The 17664-nt window shown below is 36.8% G+C and overlaps 1 protein-coding gene across 2 annotated transcripts in view; it reads left to right on the top strand.

Moving 5' to 3' along the window:
* The window catches only part of LOC120523191 (F-BAR and double SH3 domains protein 2-like), a 233679-nt gene that overhangs the window by 90679 nt on the left and 125336 nt on the right, over positions 1–17664 (top strand). For both annotated transcript variants that reach the window (XM_039744241.1, XM_039744242.1), the window contains exon 3: positions 2497–2542. In XM_039744241.1, the coding sequence (XP_039600175.1) occupies positions 2497–2542 (46 nt within the window). The remainder of the gene's footprint in view (positions 1–2496; positions 2543–17664) is intronic.

The raw sequence follows: 17664 nt of genomic DNA, 5'->3' as shown, positions 1-17664 counted from the left end.
ACAATTGGTATATTAGCCTTTACGTTGAATAAAGTGGAGTAATAAACTGATAAACAATAATCAGAGAAGTTGTCCTATGCAACTAGACCTATTTTGTACATATTTTATCAGTTAAAATATGTGCTTTAATGTTTTTTGTTTTATTTTATGTGATTTTTATTTTATGGTCACTGGACAATAAGCCTACAGAATTTAATTTTGTTAATAAAAAATGAACAGTGAAAACCTGTGGTGTATAGTTTAATTGTAAAAATACATTTTAATATAGGACATAAAACTTATGTTTGTCTGTTTATGCAGGAGATCAGTGTAAAAAGTTTTTAAAGGGGTAAAGAAAAAAAATCTGAATTGGTATTTGTATCAGAATCAGCCGATCAAGTAACATGAAATTGATGATCGGTGTCTGCCTTAACATGCCTAAATAGAGTATCCTATTGTCCGCTCTCACACTTACTACTTATTACAAAATCACACCTCTTAGATTTTTTGGGGGTGAGTGGAAAACTGGTTTGACTCTCTGGATATGTCAGACCACATGACTGGCAGTCACAGGATCATGCTGCCTATACCTCTGAGTTGCTAGGATTATGTAAATACAGTCTTCAACTGAAAAGTGCTGAAAAAGTCAAATAATTTGACAGGGCCATCAGTTATTTGAGAAAATCAATGGATGAATACAAAATTTAATTGTTTTGTCTTATTTAGCCTATGAATAAGAAAAAATCATCCCTCCATACTCTGCTCTGTCACATTCACTACAGTTCACTGCAAGCTGTGTACTTGTGCCTTCCGTACTTTCACTCTTTCACACTCACTGTGATGCACACTGCAGTGTCATGAGAATGAATGGGCACATTCCATGTGTGCTTTTGCTCTTTCTCACTCTGGCAGTGTTGGAGTTCTGCCTCCTCTGTGGCCTTGTGCACAGAATATGAATAACTTCCAGTGTACTGTACATGAATATGTTAAAGCCATTGATGTTCATTCATATTTCAGGCTATTCTTATATATTGTTACATATACTGTAGGTATTACCCTACACTAATTGGCATGGGCAGAGCCCAGGTTCTCTCTACTGTAGAAGCCAGGCAAGGGGCTGCTCAGGGACATTCAGCTATATTATATTTTCACTATATATGGTGTTAAAGAATATATATCTCATAAGATAAAGATTTATTATACTTATGAAGTTTTGACAGACACATTCAGATTTTTTGTCCATTCAGTGCTAGGATGATTTTCTCATTAAAATTGTATTATACACACAGTGTTTTCTATTTAAAAATGTTCTGACAGACAATTGCCTCATTATTGCAAGTTTCCTTATTTTCCACAGTCTTCTCAAACCTGGAGAGAATGAGTTCATAGTTTGTCACAGGAAGACAAAGAAGTACCTAATTGCTGTTGTCAAAACAGGCTGTAGCCTTTTGTATAAGAAAAGAGATATCATTTTCATTTACTAGCTTTTGCAAATTATTCTTCATATAGAATATTCAATACAGCTTATTTTTTCATTTTACTTATTTAAAGTTTTGCATGTAGTGCTTTGGACATGTTTACCATTAAATATTTCACATTTCCAATGTTCCTATCTTGTCTGATGTCATTAAATGTACTCACTACATCCAAATCAATGGCATTTTTGCAAGTCAGAAATGTTTAGTGGACTTCCGAAGATCCTGGCTACTGTACTCTTATCTGTTCTCTTTAGATATTCTCATTTTTCCATGGGTACTTCTCTGGGAACTCCCGTTTTTTTCTACCACAAAAGGCAAATTAGGTTAGTGTGAATGTCTACTTTAAACTGGCTTCGTTTGAGTGAACTTAAGCTGCAAAGCACTGGCAAGTTGATTTCCTCTTAATGATAGGTGTATAAGATCATTATTGTTGCATGTACAGAAGAGTAAGTTCATTAAAAAATAACACGTTTTGGAACAATATGAGATAAAACTATTTTTATAATGGTAAATAAAAGTCTCAAGTTTTTAACATTTTTCACTGTTATATTTATACTGAAAATCAGTTTTAAACTACTGTAATTATCCGAAGTTTTTACCCAGAACTTAATATCACAAATTTAATGAGAGAAGGCGCAGTACCAATTATACTACACAGAATTGTTTATCTTGCCGGAAGTATTTAAGGGAAAAAAATTTAATTTAAATTATTCTGGTTGAAACAACTATCCACATGTGATCAGCTACAAGTTGTTAAAAATTATTGCAGTAAGTAGATTCCATAGTTTTATCAGTTGTTATTACGTTTTCGTTGTTTTCGTTGAATTGTATATATTTTTAAACATTTTTGAGGCAGTCCTAATACAGCCTATCTATTATATTAATAATTGTTGCTACAATTGTAATATTGGATATTCTGTAATGTCTACTAATATTTTGTAGCAGGGTAGTTAGTATTCTTTACATAATCTTATGAAACTTTGACTCTTTATTGGTATGTTTTATTCAAACTAATGTGGTATATTTCTCACTTTTTTAGGAGTTTCAGTCAAAAGAAAGCTGCAATAGAAAAAGAATATGCTCAGGTAAGTCATTAAATTTTCCTCATTGCTAATTTTAAAGTATGATGATGTGGTTTTGACCAACTCAAACACAGTTTACAAAGTATTTTTTCTCTAGGAATATTCTACAGGTTTTTTTTTAATTAGTTCCTTTTGATAACACTGGACAATGAAGATTTCACTTCCTGAATGCTTGGGTTTATCTTATGACTTTTGGGCTGCTAATTACAAAATTTCACCTTAAATTTTAATATCATGTACTGTTTTATTGTAATCGCCTATTTTTGGGATTACTGTTATATATACAGTACATATACAGTATTACAACTATAGCAGGGACCTCTGTGGTGATCTAAAAGTAGTGAAACTTCTACTAGGAATGCAGCTTGGATATACCAAGTATGGTTTCATTTGGGAATGGGACAGTCTTGCTAAACAGTCTCATTACATTTAAAAAGAACTGGTCACACTATAAGCATTTGGTTCTATGGCAGAAAAGTGTGGCATATAAATCACTTGTCAGCCCAACAAAAATATGTTTGCCTCCTCTCTACATAAAATTTGGACCAATAAAAAGTTTTGTGAAATGAACAAGGAAGATGAAAGATTTCAATATTTGATACTGATGTTTCCACTAATAAATCATGCCAACATTAAGGTTTAATTTTCATTGGTCTGCATATCAAATGCCATCAAGGACAAGCGGTTCAAAAATCTACTAGTGGCCCAGAGGAAATTGCATGGAGGGCATTCAATGATTTTATTGATGATTTTCTTGGCAACAAACTAGCATCAAATTATGTTCGGCTGGCTGACAATATGTTTGAAGTATACAAAATCATGAAGTGCAAAATGTCACTAAAGACTCATATACTGCATTCACACTTTGATTTCTCTGTTAATCTTGGTGCAGTGTGTGATGAACTTGTTGCATAGTTTCACCAGGACATTACAACAATGAGAAAGTGGACTCCATCATTGTTGGACACTAATGCACATAGATATGAAGTTCCACTTTAGTGCCTAAGATTACTGCAGATATATCTGTATCAACATGAGGGTTGCCCAGTGCTGAGAACTGGTTCTTGATTAGAATTGGTTGCCTAGATGCTCAGAGACTAAGGAGTAATGTTGATTTGCTGTGAGAAAAACACAATTAGTCTTCACATCTGCCTGGCCAAGTGTACCAAATTTGTTTCTTAAATCTAGTCAGGTTTTGGCAAGATTTTTTTTTTTCTGTCCAACTGGTTTCTCTTCTAGTTTTTTTTGGGTAAACTATTAATCCTTGAGGGGAAATTTGCCTTTTCACATAACCTTTTGAGGTCATTGCACAGGGACAACCACTGTATACTGCTCCTGTGGCAATTTTCAGGTTAGGGATGTTGCTCAAGAGCGCAGAGTAGAAGCATACCTTGATTATCCACTCCTATATTCCTAACAGTTTTGCATGAGTGATTTTTGAGTAGAGAATAATTCTGGCTATGATGTTCTTGTGTCAGATTAGCTAGTCTGAATCAACTTGTCTATTTCAAGACGTTACATTTTTACTGGTGTCACTTGAACAATTAATTTTGAACCCATGAGTGTTTAAAAAATGTTTGAACCTAATCAGTCCTTTCATTTGTGTATGCTTCTAGTAGAGCCACATTAAAAATAAATAGTCCCTGACTAAATATTTTGGACATCAATTAGCTAACTAAATTATGGAACTCATAATTTTCTTATCCTGAAAAGTGCTAGTCATATCATGCAATACATTTTGTTTAAAAATGTCCATGGATTTTTTTTTAAACAATCTAGGTTTATTTTTTTCCTAGCTTATATGGAAGGCTGAAGTGGCATGTAGGGTTTTCAGGCATTTGTAGCTTGGTTTTGGTCGCTCTTTCTCTCTAATCCCTAGCTGGCAGCTGGAGGAGGCGGATGGCCACACAACCAGTTTGCTGCTGTAGGTGCCTGAGGATTTCGGACTTGCTTCACAATGCCTTTCCATGTTTTATGGTTCATGGTGATGGTCCTGTTGGTTGCTGTTGACATCAAAGCCCAAATGGTTTTGTTGGTGATGCAATCGTGAAGTGAGATTCCCAGGGCCTATATGCAGACACTGCAAGTGGCATACCTCAAGTTTGTTCAGATCCAGTTTGAGCAAGGTCCATGTTTCTGATCCATAAAGGAGGATTGGCAATATCAGCATCCAGAAGAGGTGAAGTTTGGTCTTCACAGAGATACTGGTTCTCTTCCACGGGCACCATTTCAGGGAGGCAAATGTCAAAGCCACCTGTCCGATTCTGCTGTGGATGCCACTTTTCTTCTCCTGGACCAGCGAACCTAGGTACTTGAAGTCCTAAACCAACTGAGTCTGGTTGTTCTTGTGATTGACAATGGCCTGCAATCTGTCTGTTGTTAGGACCTTGATCTTGTCTGTATTGATTTTTCATGCCATACGACTAGGCATTGTGGGAGATATCACAGAGGATGTTTGTGGCCTCTGCATTGTAATCTGTGAGAAGGTGCCAACGTTGGCAAGCATGAGGTCAGTCAGGTAGTGGACCTTATCATACTCCATGTCTGTACTGTAATGCTTTTCTCATGATGCCATTGATTACGATGTTGAAAAGTAGTGGAGAGGCAATGGTCCCCTTGACAGACTGCAGTCTGAATTGTAAACTTCTCAGGTAGCTCATTTCGGATACGCTCCTGGCTGGATGAAACATTGTATGCTGTTTGGAGGAGCATGATGACTTTCAGGGGCACATGTTCAGTCTTCAGTGATCTCCACAGGACAGGCCTGTGAACACAGTCAAAAGCTGAGTTGAAGTTGATGATTACGATGATAGTTCACTGCCCACACTGGATTCTTTCCTCCATTAATTGAAGAATGGCAAAAGATTGGGTAACAGCATCCTTGTCCAGTTCTGAATCATTGCTATTTTTATCATCTGGTCTGTTCCTGATGTTTTTGTAGCCTTGACTGAATGATCTTCACAAAGACCTTGCCTACAATAGAAAGGAGGCTGATGCCACAAGAGTTCTTACATTTCTGGTTGCCATCCTTCTTGTGGATGAGCAAGACAATGGATTTTCTCCATGTGCTCTATTGGATTGAGATCTTGTGACTTTGGAGGCTATTTGAGTACAGTGTAATCATTGTCATTTTCTACAAACCAGTTTGAGATTATTTGAGCTTTCTATACTGCTAGAAGTAGCCCTTAGAAGATGGGTACACTGCCGTCATAAAGAGAAGGACATGGTCAGCAGCAATACTCAACAATAGGTAGGCCAAGGCATGTAAACGATGCTCAGTTTGTACTAAGAGGCCCAAAGTGTGCAAAGAAAATATTCCCCAAACCATTACACCACCACCATCAGCCTAAACTGTTGATACACTGCAGGATATAACTTGCATCCAGGCGTTTACAATCGTTTCAATAGCTTCTTTCACTTAATTTTTCATCTCCTCCTGTCTTCAAGTTATGCTGATGAGAATTTTTCTCAACATTTCCTTGCACTAATACACTTTCAGGGTGCAAATGATGGCCAAATCCAATGGCTGAAGCAATTGGGTGGTAGGAACTCAATGCGATCATTATCTAAATGCAGAAGCATGCTGTGGGCAGCACAGTTATCTGTCAGAGGCAAAAGCTTCCTTTTCTTCTTCATCTTCATATTGTGAGGTTTCAGAGCTCTTTTGGGACTCCAAGGCAACCACAGGCTCACAGCGCTGCACAGGAGCAATGTGGAAGCAAATCTGAGCTGACCACAGTTGCGCCGTAAGCGTCTGTTGTCAATGGGTGATGAAAGGAACGTTATAAATGCAGGGAACAGTATTACTTGGCCACTTACCTGGTCACGACCCTGCCTGACTTCTGTGTTTGTGTATTGGAGAGTGGTAGATCCCACTACAATAAATAACTGTGCTGTTCCTGTTCCAAGCTGAATAAAACTGGTTTTGCTAAAGTACTGAGACTCAGCCTCGTGTTTTGGGGTGTAAGACAGTGACTCGCATGTCAGAATGTCTTTGCAAAGTTGTCACAGCCAGTTTCCCAAAATGTCTTGAGTCATCCAAGCTCGCTGGTTTGCTTTATGCTCGAAGGAAAGGAATGTAATGCACTTAAAACACTAATGATTGGTAGACTTCCCAATGATGAGAGGAATAACTTTGTGGCTACTAACAGAATTGTAACAAAGTAGAGTTGCAATCTTTGTTTAGATTTTTTTCCTCCTCGGCATGGATCACCTTTGAGTGCTATAAAGTGAGATGCGGCAGCAGCTGGTAGAAGATTCCAGTCTCATCAGGATTGTAGGTGTCTTCAGGCTCATAAGCTGAAATGATTTTCCTGATTTCACCTGTTTGCCATTCGTTAGCCTTTTCATTTGGAGCTGTAGATTCTTCTCCACAGATTGCTTTGGCTGCAGTTTCCAAAACGATCCCAAAAGCTGGCAGTAAATTTTTTGTGGCCCAAGGAGATAGACAGTGACTTTGCTTTTTCTTAAATGAGTGGCCCACTAATAGGAATGTTTCTTGAATGAGCATCACTGAAGCACATAAAAACTGCATTTTTGACATCTTCAAATGGAGCAGTTCGCATACGTTTGAGCTTAAGCCCAAGGTTTGCAACCCGAGATTTTTCTTCTATTTTTGCTTGGTATTCAAGAAAGTTGACTGTGTCGATGGTGAAATTCCAAATTCACTGGCAACGTCTTTTTTCTTCTTGCATAATCGAGAGCTGGAAAAATTTTTTTTCTAACGTGGACTGTTGTCATTTTTTCGTGTCTGACATTTCTATAGGAGGGTGACAATGACTTAAATACCAATGGATGTTTTTCAAATTTTGACGAGTAGTAAGCAAAAGGTATTCCTGAAAACCACATAAACCAAACACAGCAAAAAAAACAGTACTAAGAAAGTTCAAAGAAAGAGAAAAATGTACAGTGTTTCAATTCGGGGATCACTGTGCACAACTAAGCTGCGACCACAGAACTAACTGCTCTGTGGATGATTCATTCTCTTGACTGCTCTGTGGATATTTCATTCAGGCACTTCAAGGTCTTTTGGGCACCGTTGTAATGAAAGTATCTGCTGAATGTATTTCATAGTATTTTTATAGACTTATGGGGAAACTGTTGGGACCGTAAAAATACTTCATTGTAATGAAAATCTCATTGTAACAATATTCGTTGTAATGGAATTTGACCTATATATATATATATATATATATATATAAACTGCTCAAAAATTAAAGAAACACTTTGAAAACACATCAGATCTCAATGGGAAAAAGAAATCCTCCTGGATATCTATACTGATATAGACTGGGTAATGTGTTAGGAACGAAAGGATGCCACATCGTTTGATGTTGATGAAAATGATCAAACTACAGAGCCCTAAATTCAAAGACGCCCCAAAAATCAGAGTGAAAAAATTATGTGGCAGGCTAGTCCATTTTGCCAAAATTTAATTGCAGCAACTCAAAATTGTACGCAGCACTTTGTATGGCCCCTGTGTTCTTGTATACATGCCTGACAACATCGGTGCATGCTTCTAATGAGATGACAGATGGTGTTGTGGGGGATCTCCTCCCAGATCTGGACCAGGGCATCACTGAGCTCCTGGACAGTCTGAGGTGCAACCTGGTGGCATTGGATGGACCAAAACATAATGTCCCAGAGGTGTTCTATTGGATTTAGGTCAGGAAAGTGTGGTGGCCAGTCAATGGTATCAATTCCTTCATCCTCCAGGAACTGCCTGCATACTCTCACCACATGAGGCCAGGAATTGTCGTGCACCAGGAGCCACTGTACCAGCATAGGGTCTGACAATGGGTCCAAGGATTTCATCCTGATACCTAATGGCAGCCAAGGTGCCTTTGTCAAGCCTGTAGCGGTCTGTGAGAACCTCCATGGATATGCCTCCCCAGACAATCATTAACCCACCACCAAACTGCTCATGCTGAATGATGTTACAGGCAGCATAATGTTCTCCATGGCTTCTCCAGACCCTTTCACTTCTGTCACGTGCTCAGGGTGAACCTGCTCTCATCTGTAAAAAGCACAGGGCACCAGTGGTGCATCTGCCAATTCTGGTATTCTATGGCGAATGCCAATCGAGCTGCATGCTGCTGGGCAGTGAGCTCAGGGCCCATTAGAGGACATGGGGCCCTTGGGTCACCCTCATGAAGTCTTTCTGGTTGTTTGGTCAGAGACATTCACACCAGTGGCCTGCTGGAGGTCATTTTGTAGGGCTCTGGCAGTGCTCATCCTGTTCCTCCTTGCCCAAAGGAGCAGATACTGGTCCTGCTGATGGGTTATGGACCTTCTATGGCCCTCTCCAGCTCTCCTAGAGTAACTTCTTGTCTCCTAGAATCTCCTCCATGCCCTTGAGACTGTGCAGGAGACACAGCAAACCTTCTGGCAATGACACGTATTGATGTGCCATCCTGGAGAAGTTGGACTACCTGTGCAACCTCTGTAGGGTCCAGGTATCGCCTCATGCTACCAGTAGTGACACTGACTGTAGCCAAATGCAAAACTAGTGAAGAAACAGTCAGAAAAGATGAGGAGGGAAAAATGTCAGTGGCCTCCACCTGTTAAACCATTCCTGTTTTGGGGGTCATCTCATTGTTGCCCCTCTAGTGCATCTGTTGTTAATTTCATTAACACCACAGCAGCTGAAACTGATTAACAACCCCTCTGCTACTTAACTGACCAGATTAATATCCCATAAGTTTCATTGACTTTATGCTATACTCTGATTAAAAAGTGTTCCTTTAATTCTTTTGAGCAGTATATATATATATATATATATATATATATATATATATATATATATATATATATATATATATATATATATAATATATATATATATATATAAATATATAAATAGAATAGTTTCATTAAATAAAATGCCACTGAAGAAAACATTTCTATACCTAAGATAACTGTTATAACTGACAGACAATTTAAGGGTAATAGGCAGCAATTCCTTAATAAAATGCAGTCTTGGTACGAGTATAAATAAAGGGGCAGTTTTAAACACATTGGGGAAAACACTTTAATGCTTGTTTTTTGTAATATGTGGGCAGGTCCAGAGCAGGAAATTAAAGTATTTTTATTTCTATTTGTAATTAAAAAAAAAAAACTAAAATTTTAATAACATTTTTTTCTTTGATAAATATGTATTTAATTATGGTATTTGTTACTTTTATTTATTTCATATTTCTCCATACAAACCTGTCTATATAGTTCAGATATATTTCTGATATATATCTACTGTAGTATTTTGTTAAATAATGCAAAATCCAGTGTGCCATTTGCATTGTTTCAAAAGTCATGTAAACTTTTAAGGGACTTAAAAAATACTTATAGTAGTGATTTTATGGTAATTAATTACACAGTAGACATTTTACTTTAAAGATGTATTGTATTACTGAGATTTGTAGCAGAGATTTCTTCTGCATAAGGCTGTACTAAATTTGTCTTCTTTGCCTGAAATAATTTTTTCAGCTGCTGCCCACAGATAAGATCACAAGCTGAAACATCTGACAAGGAGTGTAATCACAGGCAGTTGCTTTTTTATTTCCTTGATTAGTCAGTGCTCACATGCTCTTAACAATGATGCTGTTTTTGACAGTAATTTTCCAGTAGTTTTGTTTATAAGCGTTAATGTTGATACCCTCAGAGTAATGCAACATTGTAACCCCAGTCAGCTCAGCACACATTGTCTTTCTCTGGAGTTTTTCTATCAGAACTGTAAAATGTACAGGACTGCTGCTCTTGTAATGCATTAAGAAAGGCTGATAACCCAACATTGTAAAACAGAATTAGAATACATAACGCAATTCAGTTCAGTGATGTAAAAAAATGCATTTCTTATGCAGTGCTAACAGAAGGAAAAGAACAAGACAGATGGCTCTAGCTGAGCATGCTACTTGAGTCAAAAATTAATAGCTTAAGTTTTTTTCAGTTTCGTTCATAATATTGTCATAAGTTTAAAATTGGACTGTGTTATACACTGCCATGAACTTAAGTTCAGTTACCATATCACTACGAAAAGTTCAGTTCAAGGATTTTGAGTTAATATGGTGAATATCTAAATTCACAGTGTAAGAGGAGGAATTAGAACAATAATATAAACAGCAATCTAAATGCCACCCAATTCATATTTACAGTAAGTGGCTACTTTATTACTGCAGAGTTCACTTGAAAATGTGCAACCTGCTGCCACTCTTCACAAACCTTATGTGCTGCCATTACCATTTAGCACTTCTATAAGACAAAGCAATGTGGCATTAGTATAATAACGTCTTCACTTGAAATACATAGGCAAAGATGCATACGCTAAAATGAGGTTGATAGGTAAATTTTGGAGTGTTTATGTAGGATGGACTGAGGCTTAAAATTTTAAAACGTACTAGCAGTATTGGCACATGTACAGAGCACAGCTAAATTATAACGTGCCTGTCCATCCAATATGCAGCACATTTCACTCCCTGGCGCCATGATAAATGTAGTGTTGGTCAGGTCCAGACAAAAAGTAATAATAAGAACATATTTTCTGTGATACATTGTTTTCCTCCCTTCTCTCTTAAGACACCACAGCAAGAATCCTATGATAGTATGCAAGGTGCAAACAACTTCTTACTATGCATGAGAAGAAAAGGTAGAAATACCTTTTACCCTCATCAGCAGTCATTTTAAATGAGAATGATACCTAACAATTTATTTATGTGACTTTAGATGGCTGAGAAAGTCCAGTCCTCAAGTGATAAATTAGGTTTGGTTTGGGAGTACCCTGAACAAACCTGAGTTATAGTTTGTTCCTTCACCTTCTCCAGAATAACATTTTCAGCCTTGTTTAATAAAATTCAGAAGCACAGTATACCAGAGCAGCAGTTGCTCGAGGCAGGAAAGAGCCCTGAGTAGAGCACTAGTCCATCACATGACACATTCACATACACACTCACAGGACCAATTTGCCACTGCCAGTCAACCTAACTAGTGCATCTTTGGGGAAAACCCTGAGTACCAGACAGAAAAATCTGCAGACTCATGGAAAATATGCAAACCCCCAGGCACTGGATCTGTGATTTGGAATTGCAATTAAATTTTCCAACATGCCACTGTATTTCAAAAATGATAAATAAAGTTTGAAAAAAGTATATAGGGACAAGGAAGGAGGGAAATTACAAAATGTGAAAATTAGCGAGACAGTGGCAATACCCAATATACATTATACTGCTAATGATGCACAATGAAATTTTATAGCCACATCAGAAAATTGTCTTGTAAGATTCCTGACACTGCAAGTCAGCCAACTTGTACTTTTGACATGGCTGAAATTCTTTGTACGACAGCCCTGTTGTAAGATGAAATTGGCTATTGCAACCCCATACTGCACAAGAATTGATGGACGTTTCTCACATTATAATAATGGCTTAATAATATAAACTAAATTACTATATGTGTAAGTCATCATTTAGCTGGTCTGGATGGGTTTCGTTACTTGATCAAGGGTGTCGTCATTTCCCAGTTTCCCTGAAATGTTTACAGATGGCTCACACTTGACATTGATATTATACATAAGTTCTTTCTTCAAGTTTTCTTTTATAAATCTTTTGCGTGGAAAGTTGTGTACACACATTTTGGGCCTATTTTTGTATATAAGCAAGTTTTATAAGACTAATTTAGGTCTGGAGCTTTGCCAATAAAGTATTTCAGGGGTCTCCAAACCTTTTTCCCCTGAGAGCTACTTTTACAAAATGAATATGGCCAAGAGCTACTCATGTTTTCTAACATATCTTCTCATAGCTTATTTCAACCCAAACAAACTGAATAAGCTTGTTTTGCCTGAACATTTACAAAATGTTGGTGTCCACAACTCACATTTTGCGTTAAAACATCACAAAAAATATTTAGTTCACCTACAAGTGCATTTTGTATGTCTGTATGCATTTTCTAATGTATCTCACACTATTGAATTAAAACATGAATGCTGTCAAAACAAAACAATGCAATTACAAATACACAGATATTACTTATTAATTTGTCATTTTGTTACATGTCACTGTTTCAATTCACAAGAGTATTCACATGTCCAATTGCATGTGTGATGTGTTTTTTAGTAAGTGAGATGACTGGCACTGCATTGAGTCAACAAGAGAGCTGTATGGTGGAGTGTAACCACTTAGGTTCACCTCTTCAGGAGTTATTTACTTGTTCATCTGTCAGTCTTGTTCTGAATTTTGATTTCATGACATTCATGTCAGAAAAGGCAGACTTACAGAGGTATGTAGACCCAAACAAAGCAGACATTTTCAGAGCTGCTTGGTGAAGACTCTTATAGTTATCTGGCTCTACTAAGCTGCAGAAATGCTGAGGATGCTGTTGAGACTTTAACTGCACATTATTTTGAAGATTTACTAATATATAAAATCCAATGTCTGTGTGTCTATGTGCATTTTACGGGAGAACTACTTAATGGATTTAGATTGGGTTTTTTTCTATAATTTGCTTGAACATTCCGGTTGATTTTGCGACTTCTCTCATCGTTCTAAGAATCAGAGTTCGCTAGCAGTACGGATTTATTTGTGCGAATCCAAGAAACATGCACTGGGCTAAGAGGAGGGACCTTCCTCACTCACTCACCAGCTTTGGGGCGTGTTCCTTAACTCCACTTAGCTAGCAAACGAGAGAACTATTGCATTCAAATTTGTTTGATATTTAAAATAAAATGTTACTTCGGTCTTGATGAGTTTGTAAGTCCAGATAGTTTCTTATGTGTATGCCACATTGAAAAGATAGATTGCAATTCAGATTGTGGATCATGATTTTTTGTTTAAAGGATTGTGGTATGATTTTTTGGTAAGATCACCCACCCCTAATTTGACTAATCAAGTTTTCAAATTTATGTAGGATTCATTAACTCTTTGGCGAGCTATTTGGAAAGGGGTTGCGAGCTATCGGTAGCTCACGAGCGACATGTTAGAGACCCCTGTCGTATATACTCGTGTATAAGTTGGGTCTTGAATCCCGAAAAATGGATCATAAAATCAGACCCCAACTTATACTCCTGTTCAAAAATACACTTTTTTTTTTTTGGTATATATCTTCTTGCTTCCTCCAATCACGCACCAGTTTCTCAGACGCATGGAATTTTATTACAGCAGCGCAGTTACCAATTTCTTTCGTCTTTTCAGTGAGTTTTGATTTAAAACCAGCTTCATATTTTCTTCTGATTGCTGATTGAACGCTCCATTGTATATAAAGGACAATAAAGGTGTATGAGGGTGTGAGATACAAAAAACACTAAACAGTGCAAACGTTGCTTCGGAATAATTCAGGTATTACTGTTTGGTCATGTAGGCACAACACATAGAAAAAAAGTCAGTGTGCTCCGTGGTTCCTCTCTCAGGTTGGCGTTAGCAAATCATAATCTCTTGGATCAATACCGTCAGTTTTCCGCATTTGACTTATATGACTGACAATATAAAATACCAGAAATTATTTGGTAAAATCAAGCCCCGACTTATCAGTGGGAGAACTTAAACGCAAATATATACGGTAATTTTAGAGAAATATTTAATCATCATAATACACAGATAATGCAGCCATGAGATTGTTTTAGTGTAATATAAATACAGAGTACATAAATACTGAATACATATTTCTTCACTCCCTGCTTAAAGAGCAATGCATATGTAATTTCAAGTATTTTTTTTTTTTATGCTTAATATGGTTAACTTACCTCAAGCATCAGGAGAAGTGAGGTCTTATATGAATAAAGTATTGTGATAACATAGTAGACATGTGAAATTACTATGTAGAGCCAATAGAGGAACAGTATAATGCATTTACATCGTTTTGTAGGTTTCTTTTTCCGTTGGTACTTTAGTACCAACTATACTTGAGAACAGGCTAATCTATACTAATAAAAGGCAAAGCTCTGACTGACTGACTGACTGACTCACTCACTCACTCACTCACTCACTCATCACTAATTCTCCAAGTTCCCGTGTAGGTAGAAGGCTGAAATTTGGCAGGCTCATTCCTTACAGCTTACTTACAAAAGTTGGGCAGGTTTCATTTCAAAATTCTACGCGTAATGGTCATAACTGGAAGGTATTTTTCTCCATTTACTGTAATGGAGTTGAGCTCGAAAGCCGTGGGGGGCCGAGTTTCATGTGACATCATCACGCCTCCTATCACGTAATCACGTGAACTGACTGTCAACGCAGTGCGTAGAAAACCAGGAAGACCTCCAAAAAGCGCTGAAGAAAACATGCATTATATAATTGAGAAGGCAGCGAAACAATAAGAAGTGAGCGAGTGACATGTACAGCCATATTCATGAGTGCTGCTACTTCGGAAACAAAGCAAGGTGTAAATCTAAAGTTTAAATTAAGTTCATAGACAGGCTGCCGCTGGCGTTTGTCATGCCCACAGGTAATGCGGGATACAAGTTTAATGAGAGGATGCAGGATATAAACGAGAGTTTTGATCACTTTTTAACTAAGTTAAAATTGCATGTGAAGGGCTGTGCTTATGCAAATTCCGAGAGACTGTGTTTGTGGGGGATTGACAGTTAAGGCAGGTGGGGGAGTCACGTCATCATCTCCCCTCCCATTCACCTCATTTCACTCTGAGCTGAGCTCCGCAGCTAACGCACACAGTGTTACGGAAGCGACTTTGTGACGCTGCCACCAAATACTCACAGAAAAATCCACAAGTTAATACACATGCTGTCTCTACAGTTTCTCCACACTGAATCCTCCAGGCACTACTTACAAAAGGTTACATTGACAATCTTGTTATGTTATATTTAAAATGTTTCCTTTTCTTAGCACAAGCACAGCTGAGAAGCTTCGATACATATGCTCCATAACGCGTTAAAAAATCACGCATTTAATCACACTTTGCAATATTAGCAAAGGGGAACTTCTGTCAATGCATGATTTCATGGTACACCGATTACATTGATCAGCGCTTCCCGATTCATTTTACCCTTGCACCCCCTTTGTTTTTAGAAGTAGTATGAAAAAATATGAGGTTAACACAGAAAAACAGATCACCAATTGAAGCTTTATGAATAATCAATTCGCCATCAATAATTGTTTTGGTAAAGCCATACTCAGTGTAATCCTCCTTCCATTTTATAATTTTTCCGCCATTATCCATGATTAAATGAACGGTAAAAAAGTAAGAGCGAAACGAGGGTGACTTATTCAGGCAGGCAGGCGACGGCTTAATAGCTCAAATTTGGATATAAGTAGGTTCTATTTAGTCCCCAGAAATATCTTTGTTAGGAATGGAAGTTGAATTTAGTCTTTAAATTTCTATGGTAAAGAAAAAGTTATGCAATGGTGACTAAATTTAACTATATAAAGTCAAAAGATTTATATATAAAGTCATTCCCGAATATATAAAGTCAAACCTTGATTATATAAAGTCAGTGTCGGAATAAATAAAGTCAAAACTTGTTTCTGAATATATAAAGTCAAAACTTTATATATTCCAGCGCTGACTTTATATATTAAAGTCAAAACTTAAATATATAAAGTCATTCCCAAACATATAAAGTCAAAACCTGAGTATATAAAGACGGCGTTGGAATATTTCTGAATATATAAAGTAAGCGCTGGAATATATAAAGTCAAAACTTAAATATATAAAGTCAGTGTCGGAATTTATAAAGTGAGCGCTTTATATATTCTGACGCTGACTTTTATATATTCAAGTTTTCACTTTATACATTCAAGTTTTGACTTTATATATTCCAGCGCTGAGTTTATATATTCAGAAAAAAGTTTTGACTTTATGTATACCGACGCTGACTTTATATATTCAAGTTTTGACTTTATATATTCTGACACCGACTTTATATATTCACAAAATCAATGTATTTGCCTGTTTGGCAACCCATAGTATATGTGTGTGTGTGTATATATGAACACATGTGTGTGTGTATATGTGTGTATATATATATATATATATATATATATATATATATATATATATATATATATATATATATATATGCCAGCAACACTCATGACAATGACAAAACAATTACATTGTCAATCATGTTACGTTATTATTAAAATGTTTCCTTTTCTTTTTACTTCTCCGCTGCCAAGTGCAGGTATTTTGCTATATATATATATATATATATATATATATATATATATATATATATATATATATATATATATATATATATAGATATATATATAGAGAGATATATAGATATGAGAACAACACTCATATCAATGACAAAACAATTACATTAACAATCATGTTACGTTATTTTTAAAATTTTTCCTTTTCTTTTTCATAACTTCTTTAACACACTACTTCTCCGCTGCGAAGCACGGGTATTCTGCTAGTTCAAACATATTTATTGTAGTGTTTTTTTCTTAAACTCTTAAGAGGCCTGATAGTGGGCTGAACAAGGGTTCAAAAATGTTTTAGAAAAGCTTTCACTGCATCATACAGGTGAACTATGCCACATACCGAAACAAACAATCCCTTTTTCTCAAGTGACGTGTGTCTACTACACACTCATAGTGATCACAGTGTTATAGTATATGCAGTTGACATTTAATCTGGTATGAAATCATACGTGGGATATGTTATAAACCGTCATCAAAAAAAAAAAGAAAACATCATAGTAATTATTCTGTACAGGGAATACCCAAGTGTCATGCATCAGTCAAAAGGTGTTGACCAGTATATTTCAGCCGATGCATTGAACCGTTGCTCCAACTGAGCAAACACCAACTATCAGCCAAAAATTGGAAAACTGTCACACCGCTCACCTGAATTTGCACGGACTATTGCATTTAACTTCACAAAACAACAGCAAAAATATACAAGTGAGATGTCAGTACTTAAAGTCAATGTGTTGATCCTGAGAAATCATCAATAAACCAACAACAGGATGGCCATGACTGTTGTAAACCTTCTGCTGTTTCAGGGTTTGGGAGTGCTCTTGCTCAGTGGGTCATAGCATCTCATATTCAAACCATTGGATAGCTGAGACTGTGATGTTTCCAATGACACGTAACATGGACAAAAGAAACAGCCCAAGCTTGCATAATGGGCTCCTGTCTCACCGTGTGCCTCTGAATTTACGTGTTTTCTCGTGTATA

The sequence above is a fragment of the Polypterus senegalus genome, chromosome 2, assembly GCF_016835505.1.
Source record: "Polypterus senegalus isolate Bchr_013 chromosome 2, ASM1683550v1, whole genome shotgun sequence".
Lineage (NCBI taxonomy): Eukaryota > Metazoa > Chordata > Cladistia > Polypteriformes > Polypteridae > Polypterus > Polypterus senegalus.
This window is presented reverse-complemented; position numbering and strand designations above follow the sequence as displayed.